Consider the following 19354-nt stretch of genomic DNA (forward strand, 5'->3'; position numbering starts at 1 on the left):
ATTCTATTCATCTTTCAAGTTTCACCTTAAGTGTCTTATAGTATCTCCGAAATAACAGGTCCAAAATAGAACTCTTGACTTTTTTCCACAAATCAGCTCTCGCCTACCTTCCCATCAGAGGAACCAGTACTAGTTACTCAAGCCAAAAATCTAGGATTTATCCTTGATTCCACTCTCACTCCTTACAGCAATCCATTAGCAAGTTCTGTTGACTGTATCTCCAAAATAAATCTAAATTTTGTTCCCTTCTCTCTATTATTACAGCTACCACCATGGTCCAAGCCCCCACCCTCCTCTCTCCTGGACTGCTGCCATGACCTCCTAGCTGGTCTCCCTGCTTCCCTTCTTCCTGAACTCAAATCTATTCTCCACACACTGTGAGGTTACATCAGATTGTGACTTTCACGTGCTTAAACCTTCCAATAGGCTTGCCATCATATTAGAATAAAATCTAAGCATCTTATCCTAGCTTTTAAGACTCTGTATAATCAGGCCTCTAATCAGCTCTCCTACTTCCTTTATTATCACTCTCCTCCTTGGTCATTCAATAGCATCCCTCCTGCCCTTCTTGCTGTCCCTCAAACACACCGAGGTCATCTCTACCTTAAAGATTTGTCCGTCTTTGGACTTCCCTGGTGGCGCAGTGGTTAAGAATCTGCCTGTCAATGCAGGGGACATAGGTTCAATCCCTGGTCCGGGAAGATCCCACATGCCACAGAGCAACTAAACCCGTGTGCCACAACTACTGAGCCCGCATGCTGCAACTACTGAAGCCCGCCTAGAGCCTGTGCTCCACAACAAGAGAAAACACCTCAATGAGAAACCCGCGCACCGTAATGAACAGTAGCCCTAGCTTGCCGCAACTAAAGAAATCCCGCATGCAGCAACAAAGAACCAACGCAGCAAAAAATTAAATAAATAAATTTATACATATATTTTTAAAAAGGTACTGGATTTAGGGCTCACTCTAAATCCAGGATAATCTCACCTTGAGATTCTTAACTTAATTAGCATCATACATTCAATGATCTGTGATACCAGCCCAGCAGTGCTCCCCACACTACACTGGTCTGCACAAACATCGTGTGTTTTCGATCGTATGTTCCTATTGGGAACAAACACCTGGTATGATGCTCTACACAGTGGGCTTTTCCTTTTTCCTTTCATATGTTTTTGGCTACTTCTTGTCACTGCAACCAAAATGATAGCTATTACTTACTATTCCTACATTTAGCAAGAATTAAGATAAAAATGAGAGGTCCAAGAATTGGAAGTGAGTTATCTGCTATCTTTGGAATCACTGGAATAAAAAAGAAACTGAAATAGGGTTAGAGAAACAGAAGGCTGTGAAGCTTCTCAATTCTATCTCTCTGGTTTGGTCATTTTCTAAAGATCCAAACTACCACCCAGTGTGAAAATGTCAGCACACCAAGGGGATGTTACAGCAAGAGCCTAGGTTATAAATAATAAATAAACATGTGCACAGGCTGAGCAAGTCTCATAAGCCAAGTAAAATGCCTGAAAGAGCCTGGTGTTCTTAATATGCTAACGGCACAGACAGGGACATCGTCACTGCCATTAGTGAAAAACTTCTCCCTGAAAAAGGAAACAAATGAGACTTTAAGAGAAATAATAATTTTAATAACGATACCACTTCTAGAAATATCTAACATTTAGAGAGCATATCAGAATTGACAGCTTGCTCCCCCATATGGAGTCTCACTTGATTCCTTCTTTACAGATAAATGAGGCTCTGAGAGTTGAAGACACTTGTCATGATGTCAAATGGCAAAGCAGGAATTCAAAACCAGATCAACTGAGGCAGGAGTTCTTTCCTTGCTGATGCCTAGTAAACATCACTACGGAGTATAAAATCAAGCTCTGAGGCTTCCCTGGTGGTGGAGTCATTAAGAATCCACCTGCCAATGCAGGGGACACGGGTTCGAGCCCTGGTACAGGAAGATCCAATATGCTGCGGAGCAACTAAGCTCGTGTGCCACAACTACTGAGCCCGCGTGCCTAGAGCCCACGCTCCGCAACAAGAGAAGCCACCGCAATGAGAAGCCCGCGCACCACAACAAAGAGTAGCCCCCACTCACCGCAACTAAAGAACGCCTGCGGGCAGCAACAAAGACCCAACGCAGCCAAAAATAAATTAATTAAAAAAAAAAATCAAGCTCTGATTCACGGAATGGGTGTCCACTAAAAAAGAGCATTTTACAGCTGGACTGAATATACATGACTTATCCCAAAGTAGAAGTTTCTGTGTAAGAGGTCAATAAAAAAATAAAGCACCAAGCTCACTGTCAAACAGAATTATGCTGCCCCCCTGTGTCTATTTGCTTTTTCCCATCTTCGTAAACTGAAGACCCAGAGGAGTCTTTATTACTTCTAAGCCAAATGGATCTTCATTCTTTAGAAGTAAAGTCGTATGCAAATCTGAGGTACTTGTATCACAAACTTAATGGTCATAATATGTCTTTTGATTATAGTAAGTGTGTTTGAAAGTGCTATGAAACAATATCAAATACAGTAATATCTACAACAAAATGAAAAGGTAACAATTCGGCCAAAGAAGAATTGTTCCCTGAGAACCTAAGTGTGGCCCACGTGACCCCACAGCACAGTCCACTTGAGACTTTAAGCAAATCATTTTTACTTAATTAGCTAGTATCAAGAACCAGCAGATCAAGGCAGCTCACCATCACCACTCTGTACCTGGTGCCACAGGCACACCACCAGGAAGTGGCACAGTGTAGGGCATTTTCTAAGTACACCTTCAATAAACATATGTTGGACAAATTAATGGATCAATCTGTAATGCATCTGAAGCTAAACAAAATTAATTATATCAAGCAATCCAAGTTTAATTCCACTAAAATTATAATCTGAAACTGAAGGATTGTAGACAAAAGGAAGACAAGTACAATAAAGCCCCCACTTTGTATCTGATTAACTTCTGAGTTATAACCTGTAAGCATGCACCCAACTTCAATATTCTCCAGTCATCACAATTTTGAACCATTCTTGCAACCTTCTCACAGATGGATTTCCGGTCAAGTAAAAAAAAACCTGGCAGTCAAAAATATACCAAATTTTAAAAGTTGCAGGAAATATACATTCAACCTATATATATACATATATACATTAAATATACATATACTAAATATTAGACATATTTAATATTTATGTATATGTATGTGAGTGTGTGTTTGTGTTTATGTCTATATATTTTAGAATTGGTTGAATATACTAAATGCATTATACATATTAAATGCATTATAAAAGGCCTAAACTAAGAAAGATATACAACAAATTGTTAATTGTAATTATTGTCAGAGGTTGTTGATAAATGTGAATTTTTACTTTTTATTTTATATTATTTTGTTATTTACAAGCTTTACAGTGAGAATATTTATTATAGATATTGGGTAATCTTTTTAACTCACGAAAAATTAAATAAGATCAAAATGGTCCTGCTTCTATTTTGTTAGCATACTAAAATATAACTTGCCAGTTAACAGTGACATACGTTTGAACATAAAATTGGGTCAAATAAAAAACTTATGGAATGGGGCTTCCCTGGTGGCGCAGTGGTTGAAAGTCCGCCTGCCGATGCAGGGGGCACGAACCCAGTCTGGGAGGATCCCACATGCCGTGGAGCGGCTGGGCCCGTGAGCCATGGCCACTGAGCCTGCATGTCCAGAGCCTGTGCTCCGCAACGGGAGAGGCCACAACAGTGAGAGGCCTGTGTACCGCAAAAAAAAAAAAAGAAAAAAGAAAAAACTTATGGAAGAAAGCTCAATGCCCTGATTTTAGCCTGTTACTTTTAGGCTAAAAAACATTCAATGAGAATTTCTGAAAAGCAGGTAGGAGGCATCTCTGATCTTCCCTCTGTTCTGCCTACCTAAGAAAGCACTGACATATACAAGTGGGTCCATCCCTAGACCCACCGAGAGTGGGGTTCTTATCTGTTTTCAGGACATGCCTCTGCCAACAAACCAAGCAGCAGAAGAAAGAACTACAGACTCCTGGGCCCACTCCACTCCATTGGGGCCCTTGACCTGCTGCAGAACAGCCACAGTAGGCAGGGCCATGATCCTCATAAAAGCCTCCACAGCCACCTCTGCTTTAGCTGAGGCATCTGCCAGACTCACCTTCCTTCTCCCATGCTTTCTTAAGAAAAAGAAATTTTCACACAATAAAATATCAAAATAATGCAACAAAACAGGGGAAATACACATGTGTTAAGCATAATTGATTTAAAACTTTGGTAAAAATATCAGGAATTTATACAAAATGCAATGTTAATATGCAGACGTCACTCCACAAGTAATCAAAGGACACTGACAGTCATACTATACAGAAGGAAAGAAAGAAAACAAATTATAATATGGGAAAATGGAAATTTTCTGAAGTAAATTTAAAATGTTAAGGTTGTCACAAATCATATCTAAAAAGAAGGGACCAGAAAATATGGTGAAATATATTTTAAAGAATTATTACACACTTTATAAACACAAAAAATCCAAATGATAGCATCCAGCATTAGCTAGGATATGGGGAACAGGCACTCTATACAGTGCTTAATGCAGTAGAAATAATGGAAACTTGCTGGGGATCAGTTTACTCTCAGGTTATAAGATATGGTTCAATCTAGCAATTATATTCTTTACAAATATATCAAGAGAAAAAATAATTGTTATAAATATACGAAGACAAAGAAATCCTAATGTGCAACAATATCAATTTAAGATTGGTAATAACACTATGGAAAATACATAGCTATTGAAAATGACAAATAAGTTACCTACAGGTAACAATGTAGAGTGAAAAAGTAAAACCCCAAATATTATTTACAGACTTTTTATAGGCCTATAAAAACACATAAGTAAATTCATGAAATTCTTCATGATACCAAAAATAATGCTTTTCGATCTGTTTTTAAAAATTACAATATAATAGTAACATATAATTGGGGAAGTTAGTAAGAGAAGAAAATGTATGTGACATTATTTATGTAAAAATTCCATATCCATGTGTTCTTCTAACCACAGAGAAATAGCAAGAAACATGTTCACCAAAATATAAATAAAGGTTTCCTCAGCATTTGGGGATGCTTTTTACAAGTTAAAACTGTGAAGCTGGGAAGGGAAAGGCAAAGCTTATGGTATCAAAGATCAGAAGAGTATTAGAAATGTTTCTGAGTTTTAGGTATCCTCTCTCTCTCTCTCTCTCTTTCTCTCTCTCTCTCACACACACACACACATGCACACACGCACATACACGCAGACTCTAAAATCACCAGAAAATCAGCCACATTGAGAAACTCTGAGAAGTGGTGTCACCAGGTGGCAGTTCCTACTTGCTCTCACTAGCTCAGGTCTCTTGCATAACACAAAACAAAGTCATCACAGAACAGTTTCCTCCTAAAGTCCCATGATTCCAGCACAGAGGTCTCAAACTTTTCCTGCAAGGGCCAGAGAATAAATATTTTAGGCTTTGCAAGCCATATAGTCACAACTACTGAACTCTCATTCCAGCACAAAAGCAGCCATAAACAATACTTCTATGAATGAGCATGGATAAAACATCACAGTCGATGAAATTTGAATTTCATATAATTTTCATGTATCAGTAAATAGTCTTCTTTAAAAAAATTTCTTTCCAACCATTTAAAAATGTAAAAACCAAAGACAGTTTGGCAGTTCCTTAAAAAGTTAAACATGGAGGGCTTCCCTGGTGGTGCAGTGGTTGAGAGTCCATCTGCTGATGCAGGGGACACAGGTTCGTGCCCTGGTCCGGGAAGATCCCACATGCCGTAGAGCGGCTAGGCCCGTGAGCCATGGCCGCTGGGCCTGCGCGTCCGGAGCCTGTGCTCTGCAACGGGAGAGGCCACAACAGTGAGAGGCCCGCGTACCGCAAAAAAAAAAAAAGTTAAACATGGAGTTACTATGTGACCCAGCGATTCCACTCCTAGGTATATACCCAAATACATACCCAAGAGAACAGAAAGCACGTATTCACACAACTTGTACTTGAATGTTCACAGAAGTGTTCCTCATAATATCCAGAAGGGGAAACAACTCTAATGTCTATCAACTGATGAATGGATAAACAAAATTCGGCATATTCATGTAAAAGAACATTACTTAGTCATAAAAAGGAAGGAAATACTGATATATGCTTCAACAAGGATGAACCTTGAAAACATTTTGCTAAGTGAAAGAAGCCAGACATAAAAGGGCACAAATTGTGATTCCATTTACATGAAATGTCCAGAATAAGCAAATCAATTAGAGATAGTAAGTAGATTAGTGGTGGCCAGGGGTTGGGAGGAGGAGGGAATGAGGAGTGACTGCTAATGAGTACAGGGTTTCTTTTGAGGGTAATGAAAATTCTAAAATCACATAGGGTGATGGTCACACAATCTTGTGAACATACTAAAAACAATTGAATTGTACACTTGAAAATGGTGAATTTTATAGTATATGAAGTAAATCTTAATTCTTAAAAATGTAGAAGCCATTCTTAACTCACAGGCCATACAAAAACAGACTGCAGGTTGGATTTGGCCTGGGGGCTGTAGTTTGCCAACCCTGTTCTAGCATCAACAGAGAAGATGGCTTTGGGTTTCACACACACACAAACACACACTCTCACTCACTCACTCTACAAATTACGACACAGCCAAAAGCAAACACTTGAAAGAGGCTGAGCCAGGACTAAAAAAATTATTTGATGATTATTAGATAAAATTATGAAAAAATGGAAAGTCAAAGAACCTGTTTAAGCTATGCTTACTGCTTTTTCAAACCCATAAAGTTACTCTTCTGAAAGTGGGCAAAATTCATCAGACTGGTGGGGGTAAAAAGCATGTGTTATATAAAGCACAGCTTTTAAATGCCAGTCCCCATTCTGTCATGCCAAAATCCTTTTAAAATTAAACTAATTTAGAAATTCATTTATTGGCACATTACCTGGAGGCACTAGCTGTATTAACTCAAACCTGGTTAGAAAGCCTAAAAAGGAAAAATGAGATATTAATACTTTAGAATACTGTCAGAGTTTTTCATTAATTACAAAGTTTAAAACTGCCATAGGGCTTCCCTGGTGGCGCAGTGGTTGAGAGTCCGCCTGCCAATGCAGGGGACACGGGTTCGTGCCCTGGTCCGGGAAGATCCCACATGCCGCGGAGCGGCTGGGCCCGTGAGCCATGGCCGCTGAGCCTGCGCGTCTGGAGCCTGTGCTCCGCAATGGGAGAGGCCACAACAGTGAGAGGCCCGCGTACCGCAAAAAAAAAAAAAAAAAAAATCTGCCATAACACCCCCTTTACATTACTACTACTGATAGTAAGTGGCATACCAACGATGATTCAGGTATTTCTAGACCCAGTAAATTGGGGGCATGGGGTGAGAATAACTGAGTTATAAACATAGCATTTAAAACAAACAAAAAAACATAGCATTCTGTCTCCTGAAAAATATTGACAAAATATGATACTTTCTCTCTTAAAGATGTATTCACAAATCACGGAAATAACAATATACTACTGTTCATTTAAAAAATTCAAAATACAACTGTTATCCATCAACCTATAAAAGCTTATATTGCTTAAAACAGTATGCTATATGACTATATAAATTAGACACAAAACAACATTTTTTTATATTTCCTGAGTTCAAAATATATTTAGAAATAGTCAGCCCAAAGAAGATATACAGATTGCCAACAAACACATGAAAGAATGCTCAACATCACTAATCGTTAGAGAAATGCAAATCAAAACTACAATGAGGTATCACGTCACACCAGTCAGAATGGCCATCATCAAAAAATCTACAAACAATAAATGCCGGATAGGGTGTAGAGAAAAGGGAACCGTCTTGCACTGTTGGTGGGAATGTAAATTGATACAGCCACTATGGAGAACAGTATGGAGGTTCCTTAAAAAACTAAAAATAGAACTACCATATGACCCAGCAATCCCACTACTGGGCATATACTCTGGGAAAATCATAATTCAACAAGAGTCATGTACCACAATGTTCACTGCAGCTCTATTTACAATAGCCAGGACATGGAAGCAATCTAAGTGTCCATTGACAGATGAATGGATAAAGAAGATGTGGCACATATATACAATGGAATATTACTCAGCCATAAAAAGAAATGAAATTGAGGTATTTGTAGTGAGGTGAATGGACGTAGAGTCTGTCATACAGAGTGAAGTAAGTCAGAAAGAGAGAGACAAATACCTCATGCTAACACATATATATGGAATCTAAAAAAAATAAAAATAAAAATGTTCTGAAGAACCTAGAGGCAGGACAGGAATAAAGATGCAGACGTAGAGAATGGACTTGAGGACATGGGGAGGGGGAAGGGTAAGCTGAGACGAAGTGAGAGAGTGGCATGGACTTATATATACTACCAAACGTAAAATAGATAGCTAGTGGGAAGCAGCCACATAGCACAGGGAGAGCAGCTCGGTGCTTTGTGACCACCTAGAGGGGTGGGATAGGGAGGGTGGAAGGGAGACACAAGAGGGAGGGGATATGGGGATATATTTATAGGTATAGCTGATTCATTTTGTTATAAAGCAGAAACTAACACACCATTGTAAAGCAATTATACTCCAATAAAGATGTTAAAAAAAATAGTGAGCCCATGTTCAATGTCTATAAGGCCAAGAATAAAATTTAAATATTAAAAGTAATTTAAAATACAAATGGTATAACAATAAAAAATCAGTAAAGATAATTTCCACAAAATATTAGAAAAACATTTTAATATAGACAATAATGGTGATTATAGTTAATACTGTCCTTGAAAGTTATTAAGAGAGTAGATCTTAAATGTTCTCACCACAAAAAAGAAATGGTAATTATGTAATGTGCTAGAGGTGTAAACTAACACTACTGTAATAATCATTTTGCAAAATATCTGAGTATCAAATCAACATGCTGTTACCTTAAACTTACACAATTTGTATGTCAATTATATCCTCAAATAAAGCTGAAAAAATATATATAATAAAAAATATATACAAAAAAATAAAAAAATTCTCCCTTTGTAGATTTATGAAAAACATTAATACATGAGGACAGAATTTTAAATGCCGAGAAACTTAAAACCCAAGACACCCCATAATTTTGGGTTTTCCAAACAGGAAGAAGGACTGTATCCTTTCCAACCATCACCCCAATGGTAATGTAAAGCGCTTAAGCTATCTCAGTCTCTAAATTCCTTACACTCAATTAATTCTCACCACGTGTCATGTCATGAATTGGAAGACTTAATACTGTTTAGATGGCAATATTCTCCAAACTGATCTACAGGTTCAATGCAATCTATCATTGCCTATCAACACCCTAGCTGGCTTCTTTGCAGAAACAGACAAGCTGATCCTAAAATTCGTATGGCAAACTAAGGGAACCCAAATAGCAAAAACAGGCTTGAAAAAGAAGAACTAAGTTGGAGGACTCACACTTCCTGATTTTAAAACTTTCTATAAAGTTACAATAATCAAAACAGTGTGGCACTGTAATAGTGATAGATTTATGAATCAATGGAATAGAATTGAGACCCCCCCCCACTCCACCCAAAAAAAAACACCTCACATTTACAGTCAACTGATTTTCAACAAGAAGGCCATGACCATTCAATGGGGGAAAACTACTCTTAGTAACAATGGTGCTGAGACAACTGGATATCCAGATGCAAAAGAATGAAATTGGACCCTTAGCTCATGACATTTACAAAAATCAACTCAATATGTATTATAGACTTAAATGTAAGAGCTAAAATGATAAAACTCTTAGAAGAAAACATAGACATAAATCTTTGACTTCAATTACACAATGGTTTCTTAGTTATGACATCAAAGGCAGAAGTAACAAAAGAAAAATAGATAAAATATAATTCATCAAAATAAAAAACTTCTGTATTTCAGAGAACACCATTAAGAAAGCAAAAAGATAGTCCAAAGAATGGGAGAAAGTATTTGTCAATCATACATCTGATATGAAAGTTATATCTATAATATATAAAGAACTTACAACTCAATAATAAAAACCCAATTAAAATATAGGAAGAGGATCCGAATAGACACTTCTCCAAATAAGATATACAAATGGCCAACAAGCACATGAAAAAATGCTCAACATCATTAGCTATCCGGGAAATGCAAATCAAACCCACGAGGTACCACTTCATATCCACAAGGATGGCTACCAATCAAAAGGATAAATAATAACAAGTGTTGGCCAGGATGTGGAGAAATCAAATCTCATATATTGCTGGTGGAATGTAAAATGATACAACTCCTTTGGTATAATCTGGAAATTCCTCAAAAAATTAAACTGAGTTACCATATGACCCAGTAAGTCCACTCCTAGTCATACACCCAACAGAAGTAAAAACATGTTTACAAAAAAAACTTGTATAAAAATTTTTATAGCAGCATTATTCATCATAGCACCAAAGCAAAAATAATCCAGATGTCCATTATCTGATGAATGGATAAACAAAATGTGGTTTATCCATAAAATGGGACATTATTTGGACATAAAAAGAAGTGAAATCTTGACACATTCTATAGCAAGGAAGAATCTTGAAAACATTATGTTAAATGAAAGAATCCAGTTACAAATGACCACATATTATATAATTCCATATATATGAAATATCCAGAATACGCAAATCTATAGAGGCAGAAAGATTAGTCAGTAGTTGCCTAGGGCTGGAAGGGATGAGGAAGAATGGGTATAGGGTTTCTTTCCATGGTGATGAAAATGTTCTAAAATTGATTATGGTAATGGTTAAACAACTCTGTTAAGATACAAAAACCATTTAATTGTAATAAAACAAACAGAATCATACCAACCAGTAAATGCCATATATATCTAGAAAAGGGTTTGTAATTGAATCAATGACATGATTGAAATTTTACACAGACTATCTTGAACATAGATATGGGGTAAATATGGAAGTATCACAACTTAGAAAATAGAATTTTGTATCTGTGAATTACATATACACAATAGTCTCTCTCTCTTTTGTTGGGGGTGAAGGGGGGAGTACCTACTTTCTAAAATGTCTGCTACAGCTCCAGGATCTATTGCATTTTCAAATACCTGCAGGAAAAAAAATGGGGAAAATAAATCTTCAGAGTTTTATTAATATATACTTATAGAAAATCTAGATCATATTCTTCCAAATAATTAACACACGTCAAATCCAGCCATATAATATGTTAGGATTCAACAGGAATACCTTTAACAGGTGTGTGGTTAAAAGTTCAACAAATGACTATAGAATAAATGAATGAGAATTAACACAACACCAAGTACAAGGAAAATTTAAGTTAGCTGAATCTACCACATGTTCAAAACGTCATCTACTTGACCTAGCCCCACAGTTTGTTGCAAAAAGCACATCTGGCATCTACCTGAAAGAGTCTTGTTTGAGTACCTAGAAAAACATCCTGAATACAACAGATACTCATTACATGTTAACGGAACAAATGACTTCTCTTCCCAAGCCATTGGTTGTGCTAAAAAGGAACATAAATAAAAATTCTATGTGCAACACAAAAGAAAAGCTAAGTACTCATAGCTAGACTCCCACAGAATCCAAAAATAACAAGAGAGAGAGCCTCATAAGTTTTAGGTGTATCATGAAGCACAAGAAAAACACTGTGATACCTGTCTACCCACAGCCAAATATGTTTATTTTGTCCTTGAGATAAAAGGGCGTAGGGGACTGAAGTAAAGGCATAACATGACCCTCTCCCTGAACTCCAGAACCCTGTAAGAAACACAAGTTTTCACCAGAGTTTGATTTCAGGCATTAAATTTCTGATTTAAACGGTGTTTAACCTTAAGCATGATTAAAATCTGCTCTTGATCCAAAACCAGGTCTGCTTTAACTACAAAAGTGGAGGCTGTCCCCTGTAATCCATTTCTGTCTTACTGACTTGGATTTAACAAGCAAATGTGAGAGAGCTGGGTTTTTTTCCAAAATTATTCCAGTAATATTAGTTCATCCCTTCTCTTCATCCATGTCTAAGAATTTTCTCAAGGATGATCGTGGGGAATAAATGATCAACATGAACTGCTCAAACACAATGGCTCATACATTCTTTATGAGTAATTTCTTGTTTATCTGAATGCTTTAGAACATTGAATTCTGAATTATACAGAAGGTCCAAGGAGGAGAAAGTGTTTTCGCTACTCCCTGCAAGTATTTGCAGCTAGAGAATGGAACAGATACAAGAAAGCTAGAGCCAACTGGTAGAAAGCTTGAATATGAACTCAAACAGCTCACACAAGAAGGCAACTTTTCAAAATTTAAAACAAAGCATTTATTTAATTGCACTTTATAAAATGAAAAATGGTCTGTGATATCTAGTAATCTCAAATACACAGCTTTGCGACATCTAGAGTGTGACTCTGAGATTCATTCTCCTCTTCTGCAAGTCAGGGAGCTTGGACTAGATGACCTCCAACGTCATTTACAGATTGATTTACAGCTTCTACAATTTTACATCCTTGGGCTTCTTATAAAAAGATTTTTAAAGTCTTCTAGAAAAGCAAATTTACAATTGATAAAACTAATAAGGAAATTTTGGGGGGAAAAAATAGACTGGATTTTCACCACCCACTTTTTAACCATGACCAACATTGAAATGGTTAGAACGAGGTTCCTTTGGATTCGGACTGTATGTTCCAAGGTAATATCCATTTATTCCTCTCTTATCCAACCAGTTTGGAAGACTATTTAAATTAACAGGCTGACTCAGAAAGAGAAAAACAAATACCGTATGCTAATGCATATATATGGGATCTAAAAAATACATAAAAATGGTTCTGATGAACCTAGGGGCAGGACAGGAATAAAGATGCAGATGTAGAGAATGGACCTGAGGACATGGGGAGAGGGAAGGGTAAGCTGGGATGAGGTGAGAGAGTAGCATGGACATATATACACTACCAAATGTAAAATAGATAGCTAGTGGGAAGCAGCCACATAGCACAGGGAGATCAGCTCGGTGCTTTGTGACCATCTAGAGGGGTGGGATAGGGAGGGTGGGAGGGAGACGCAAGAGGGAGGGGATATGGGGATATATGTATACATATAGCTGATTCACTTTGTTATATAGCAGAAACTAACACAACATTGTAAAACAATTATATTCCAATAAAGAAGTTAAAAAAAGAAAGAAAAGAAACCAAAGGCAGCAATGGAGGTTGGATTAAAATGCATGTTGGAAAGGGATCAAAGCCTTTGGAAATGATGCCATAAATGTGTATTTAATGATACACAAAGGAAGTAATGATCAATATTAAGTAATAAGGCACATTATAACTGAATTAACAGATGAGAATTTTTTGGTGTTGTTGCCCTATTGTATGTGTGTCTCTATGTTTTAAGAACTGTGTGGCTATAGTTTGTTCTCTCGCCACTCCTTACATAATATTTATATTTTATCACATCTATAAAGTGCATTAATTGAGGTAAAACTAAAACAAGGGAAACATAAAAAAAATGGTACTGATGAACCTAGTGGCAGGACAGGAATAAAGACACAGACATAGAGAATGGACTTAAGGACACGGTGGGGGCTGGGGAAGGGGAAGCTGGGACGAAGTGAGAGAGTGGCATGGACATATACACACTACCAAATGTAAAATAGATAGCTAGTGGGAAGCACCTGCAAAGCACAGGGAGATCAAGTGCTTTGTGACCACCTAGAGGGGTGGGATAGGGAGGGTGGGAGGGAGGCTCAGGAGGGAAGGGGTATTGGGATATATGTATACATATAGCTGATTCACTTTGTTATACAGCAGAAACTAACACAACACTATAAAGCAATTATACTCCAAGATGTAAAAAATTAATTAATGGGCTGTGATTTATAAAAATATTACACACAGCCCTAGCCCTTTCAAAAATCAATCCTCATCTCCTCTGCTACTCCGTTTGAAATAGACAGGTCATTTTCAGGGCACCACCATCCAGACCTTTAAAAGTGACAGGCCCTACCCTGAAGCCTTCCCATTCTCATCCTCTCCCCAATAGAACCACCTCAGTGATATTTTTTGGGACAAAATCATAGGCTTATCAAGGTTAAAACTGATTCAAACTCTAAATTCCAAAACAAAAACTTCAAGAGATTGTCAGTGATTGGATAGTAATGAAATTAATGTTCTATTAAATATGAAAGTGGGAAGAGGGTTGGTAACGTTTTGGCTACTTATATTATGATGACATTCACTAGAATGGAATCTAGCTTTTATCACTGCAGCTAAATAAACCAGATATGACCTAAGGAAACTCAGTAAATCTAAAAAGCCTTCTTGTTTTGTTACAGGATTTCAGATACAGGATTTAACTAATTTGGTTAGTCTGGGGTATTTTTCTGAGTCTAAAAAAGTTTGTTTCTAAGGTCTGCTAGTTTATTGATAATCTCTGTCAGAATGTACACAGCTGCCTCTAACACTTCCAAGAACATTCAGAAAATGCTCTCTGTTCCAGTTAGAAAATGCCATGGGAGTTCCAAAATTAGAAAACATCTACCAGGGTACTTAGCACTAGTTTGACAGAACTTGGCTCAGATCTGGGATGCAAAAGCAAGTCCTCCAACTATGATTCTGCACTGTGGTGAGGTGCCTTCATGTAATTTTTTTTTAAAAGAAAATTTACAAAATAACTTTATAAAAGCTGTGTTCTTTATAAGAACCACTAAATGATCCTCAGACAACAGAATTTGAATTTCTCTATTTAGCAGTGAGAAAGTCAAGATCACCTTTTCAAACCTCATGCTCCGCTGAATCATAATAGGGAACACGGAAGGAAAGCAGTGTGTCTCCAGGTACTGATTCAGGAGGTAAACCCCAAGTAACACATCTTGCTTGCCAGGAAGGCACACCCCTGGGCAAGAAATCTTAAGAAACAAAGAAAAAAATAGAGAACAGGGTTTGCGTTTTGCTTTGTAAAGGGTCTATTTCCCCTAACCTCCCACAAACAATGTCAAATTTCCCCCACCACCGTAACCCTCACCTCTCTCCCATAGCACTACCCTCCCCTCTCCTCTCCTTGCTCAAACTGGAAATTCCAATTTCCTCCCAAGTCTCCGCCAGGTGTCACAATCGTCCTCTCGCTGGCTCCTCTCCCCGCCCCTCCAGGATGGCAGTGCGGAAGCGGAAGAGGCTGCAGGGCCGGGAAGCTTCTCCTTAGGCTGGCCGGGTCCTGCGGTCCGGGCCGCCCGCCGCGATGCCGAGCCCCCGGAGGAACGCCGAGGGACGCCCGCTGGCCGCCTGCGCCCCGAGCAGCAGCGGCAGCCCGGCCCATGGCGGCGGCGGCGGCAGGTTCGAGTTCCAGTCCCTGCTCAGCAGCCGCGCGCCGGGCGTCGACCCCACCTGCGCCCGGCTCCGCGCGTCCGAGAGCCCAGTGCACCGCCGCGGCTCGTTCCCCCTGGCCGGGGCGGGCTCCTCGCCGGCGCTCCCGTCCCCGCTGCCCGAGGAGGACCGCATGGACCTGAATCCGTCCTTCCTGGGCATCGCCCTGCGCTCCCTGCTGGCCATCGACCTGTGGCTGTCTAAGAAGCTGGGGGTGTGTGCGGGGGAGAGCTCATCCTGGGGCAGCGTGCGGCCCCTTATGAAATTGCTGGAGATCTCGGGACACGGCATCCCCTGGCTGCTGGGCACCCTCTACTGCCTGTCCAGGAGCGACAGCTGGGCCGGGCGAGAGGTGCTGATGAACCTGCTCTTCTCCCTGCTGTTGGACCTGCTGCTGGTGGCCCTGATCAAGGGTCTGGTCCGCAGGCGCCGCCCGGCCCACAACCAGATGGACATGTTTTTCACCCTTTCGGTGGACAAGTACTCCTTCCCTTCGGGCCATGCCACCAGGGCCGCCCTGGTCTCACGGTTCATCCTGAACCACCTAGTGCTGGCCATTCCACTGAGGGTGCTCGTGGTACTGTGGGCCTTCATCTTGGGCCTCTCCAGGGTCATGCTGGGGCGGCACAATGTCACCGATGTGGCTTTTGGCTTTTTTCTGGGCTACATGCAGTACAGCATCGTGGACTATTGCTGGCTTTCACCGCACAGTGCTCCAGTCCTCTTTGTACTGTGGAACCAACAATGACACCATCTCATTTGTTATGGCACCAGATCTGAAAGTTTCTACACGTGACGATGCTGACATAAACCAGCAGCCATCCTGCTTGCCCCCCTAAGGATTTCAGGCTTCCTTTTGGGATTTCAGGTGTCCTACGATCTTGATGGGTTGCTAGGCTAGAGCACAGTGCTGACCATTACTGATGATAGCCATATTATAGAAAGCAACCCCCCCCCCATTATATACCTATTCAACAACTTTTTAAATCTCCAGGACAACTGCAAAGAAACCAAGTTGAGGTGATTATAATATTGCTGCTTTTTAAAAGTTGACATCAGAAAATTTTGTTTTGTGTAATCCTGTAAGTCAACATATCACTTGTAAACTGAACTTTGAAAAAACAAATCACCTTCATTCTGTAAGTATACAGGCAGAAGAGCCATACACTAATCCTAGTTCTTTTCCTGAGGTAGATTTCTTTTTTCTTTCTTTTTTTTCTTTTTTTTTTTTTTTGTGGTACGCGGGCCTCTCACTGTTGTGGCCTCTCCCATTGCGGAGCAAAGGCTCTGGACGCGCAGGCTCAGCAGCCATGGCTCACGGACCCAGGCGCTCCGCGGCATGTGGGATCCTCCCGGACCGGGGCACGAACCCGTGTCCCCTGCATCGGCAGGCGGACTCTCAACCACTGCACCACCAGGGAAGCCCCTTGAGGTAGATTTTAAACAGTACTTTAAGAGTCTAAGACATAGGTTTTTCTAATTTATCCTCTGAAGATCTGTTACCACAGTTGGGAAGATTTATTCTTATTCCTAATTTTCTTGGTATGCTTTCTTAGTTTGTCTCTTCCATCTTTGCAGATCAGGTAGTGAGAAGAGAGATTATAGTACATATCTTTCTCTCCTTTTCCTCTACCTCCTCAAAAGATCTTTAAAAAGATATTTACTTCCCACTAATACTGTCTTTCTGCATTCAGAGAACAAACCAAGAACTTTCCTGAAGAAGAAACACTTAAAGGCGGGCATATCGACAGTGCCCATAGAAAAGGAAAGATGGGACTATGGCCTCATGCTTAATTCTGTTGACAGCAAATAGCATGGCATGACAGGACAGAAAAGCGAAGCGGCTGAGGAGATCAAAGGAACTGAGAGTCTGGGGGTAGGCTCACTACATACTTTGTCAGTGGACCAACATGGAAGAAGATGGGCCCTGCTGCCTACCATCTCTACTGAATAAAGAATAATGCTTCTTTAATGAGGTAATAAAATGGAAAAATAACTTGATTCTTTGCAATGCAACAGCATAAGCTTTCAAATATATACCACAAGGATGACCCTGTATATTATATTTTTCATATGGAATTCCATTTCCCTGTATACAGCACACTTTAGGTAACAGTATTTAACTTGAAATTCATCAAGTGGAGCCTACTGCTATACCAGGCACAAAGTATAACTCCTAAATTTCCATTTATATTGACCCTCACAATTAAAGCAGTTTATCGATGGTGCCTCCCCGAATCACAAGACCAAAAACCTCCAAATGCAGGGTGGACTGTGCTCATTATTCTTTGAGCAGGAAAGATGGAAGAGGGTGTGTGCTTTAAATGCTGCTCTGCCTGAAAATATGAACCTTTAAATTACCTATGGAACTGGTGTCTTTAGATAATCTTAACAACCAATTATTTTGACATTTATAAATAGAAAGGATTATGGCATTTGATCTGTCATATAGAGATGTACATAGGAATCCGGAGAATGGCTGTGACAGGTAGGCTCTGATTGGGTGGAAGTGTGAACTTTCTGAGCGTGAGAGGAACACTGAAAAAGGAATAGCTACTTTTCAAAATGAAGCAAAATTATTTGCATTTCCACAACATCCTGAACACAGACTACATCTTCACTTCCTCAGTCAGCCAAACTGTGACACTCTAAGTGGTTTCCTTTATTGTTTAGACTTAAAGAGATCCTTTATTTTAATTGCAGCAATATTCAGGTCAGATATTTGGAAGCAGTTTTTCCTCTTGCAGCATCTACAAGTCTGAATACTGGGAGATCAAAATTAGGCTCACCTCCTTTCTGGTTATTTTTCTGGAATTCCCTATCTTGGTTGCTGGGGCCTGAGTTTGCTGGCTTTTAAAGCACAGATCAATTCACCTGATTTTTTTGAAGCATCCTAAGTACTGTAGACTAAAAAAAACTGATTCCACTGTTAATTAATTGTACACTAAAGAATACCTTTTAAAAATCAAAATAAAATTAACCAGTAATGTTGAATGAAGTGAGATGAAAACTTGTTTAATTTTTGCCTTAATGAGTAGGAAGACAGATTTATCACTCAACATCTCAAGAATTCCTTCATCTTACTGCACAATTGTGAGAGGTCACAGTTGATATAGCACAAATGATATAGTCTGGTCCTATTTGCTGTCAGCAAAATTGGTCAAATCCAGGAGATTTCCATCTTTGTTTCAGAGCTGCACTTAGGATGAAATCACAGCATCTGTCACTTGTAAGGAGGCTAACCAGATTTTCCACGGCCGTAAACTGTTGGTGTTCTGCTTATAAACCTGGCCAGTAGAGAAGCTCCTTATAGCTTTCAGGCAAAGCTGCATGACAGTCTGTCACCAACTACACATGGAAGGGTTGGAAAATGGAGGCTGAAATAAGGAATGACTGACCCCAAACAGGAACAATGGAGTCACTCTGCCACAGCACCTCACTTAAGCAGGATTCAGTGGATAATTATTAAACAGCTGTTGATTGATCCCTTTTGGAATTAGCAAGCCAGAGCCATCTGTAAGGGAAGTATCTTAGAAAATACTTGATTGGTTTATAGAGGTGGCAAATTATCAGGGAAGTGATCTGGCTTTCTGAAATTAAAATCTTCCCTGGTTATTTAAAGAAGGAGCTTTTGAATCTTCACAGATCTGTATCCCGGAAAAGAAAATAAAATCCTTCTTGGACTTAATGCAAGGTTATTTTAAAAGAACAGAAAAATTCCAGATAAAGCCAACAGGCTTGGGGGCAGGACGGCAGGGGGGGGGAGCGGGAGCGGTGAGAAGAGGTTGAGTTGAACTAAAGGTTAGAAAGTAAGAAAAGACCAATGTAGAGAATCTTAGGGACAGAGGTAGGATTAATGATGTGTGTGGGGCAAGGGGTGGTGAAAACGACCCAGAACCATTTTAGAACCCTGGGGAAAGAGTCTGATTTGGGCCATAGAGGACAGGTTC

The 19354-nt window shown here is 39.5% G+C and overlaps 2 protein-coding genes across 2 annotated transcripts in view; one reads left to right on the plus strand and one right to left on the minus strand.

Moving 5' to 3' along the window:
- The window catches only part of SPATA6L (spermatogenesis associated 6 like), a 46302-nt gene that overhangs the window by 26768 nt on the left and 180 nt on the right, over positions 1-19354 (minus strand). Inside the window, exon 2 of the mRNA XM_007452920.1 lies at positions 14813-14950. Within this exon, the coding sequence (XP_007452982.1) occupies positions 14813-14950 (138 nt within the window). The remainder of the gene's footprint in view (positions 1-14812; positions 14951-19354) is intronic.
- PLPP6 (phospholipid phosphatase 6) lies at positions 15182-16567 on the plus strand. The gene has a single exon (XM_007452919.1). It carries the CDS (start codon positions 15280-15282, stop codon positions 16150-16152), a length of 873 nt encoding a protein of 290 aa, XP_007452981.1. The 5' UTR covers positions 15182-15279; the 3' UTR covers positions 16153-16567.

Source organism: Lipotes vexillifer, unplaced genomic scaffold (assembly GCF_000442215.2).
Source record: "Lipotes vexillifer unplaced genomic scaffold, Lipotes_vexillifer_v1.1 scaffold1486, whole genome shotgun sequence".
NCBI classification, from domain to species: domain Eukaryota; kingdom Metazoa; phylum Chordata; class Mammalia; order Artiodactyla; family Lipotidae; genus Lipotes; species Lipotes vexillifer.

Bases quoted from the DNA above. Each gene is read 5' to 3' on its own strand.
- PLPP6 (XM_007452919.1), top strand. From the start codon at position 15,280: ATGCCGAGCCCCCGGAGGAACGCCGAGGGACGCCCGCTGGCCGCCTGC.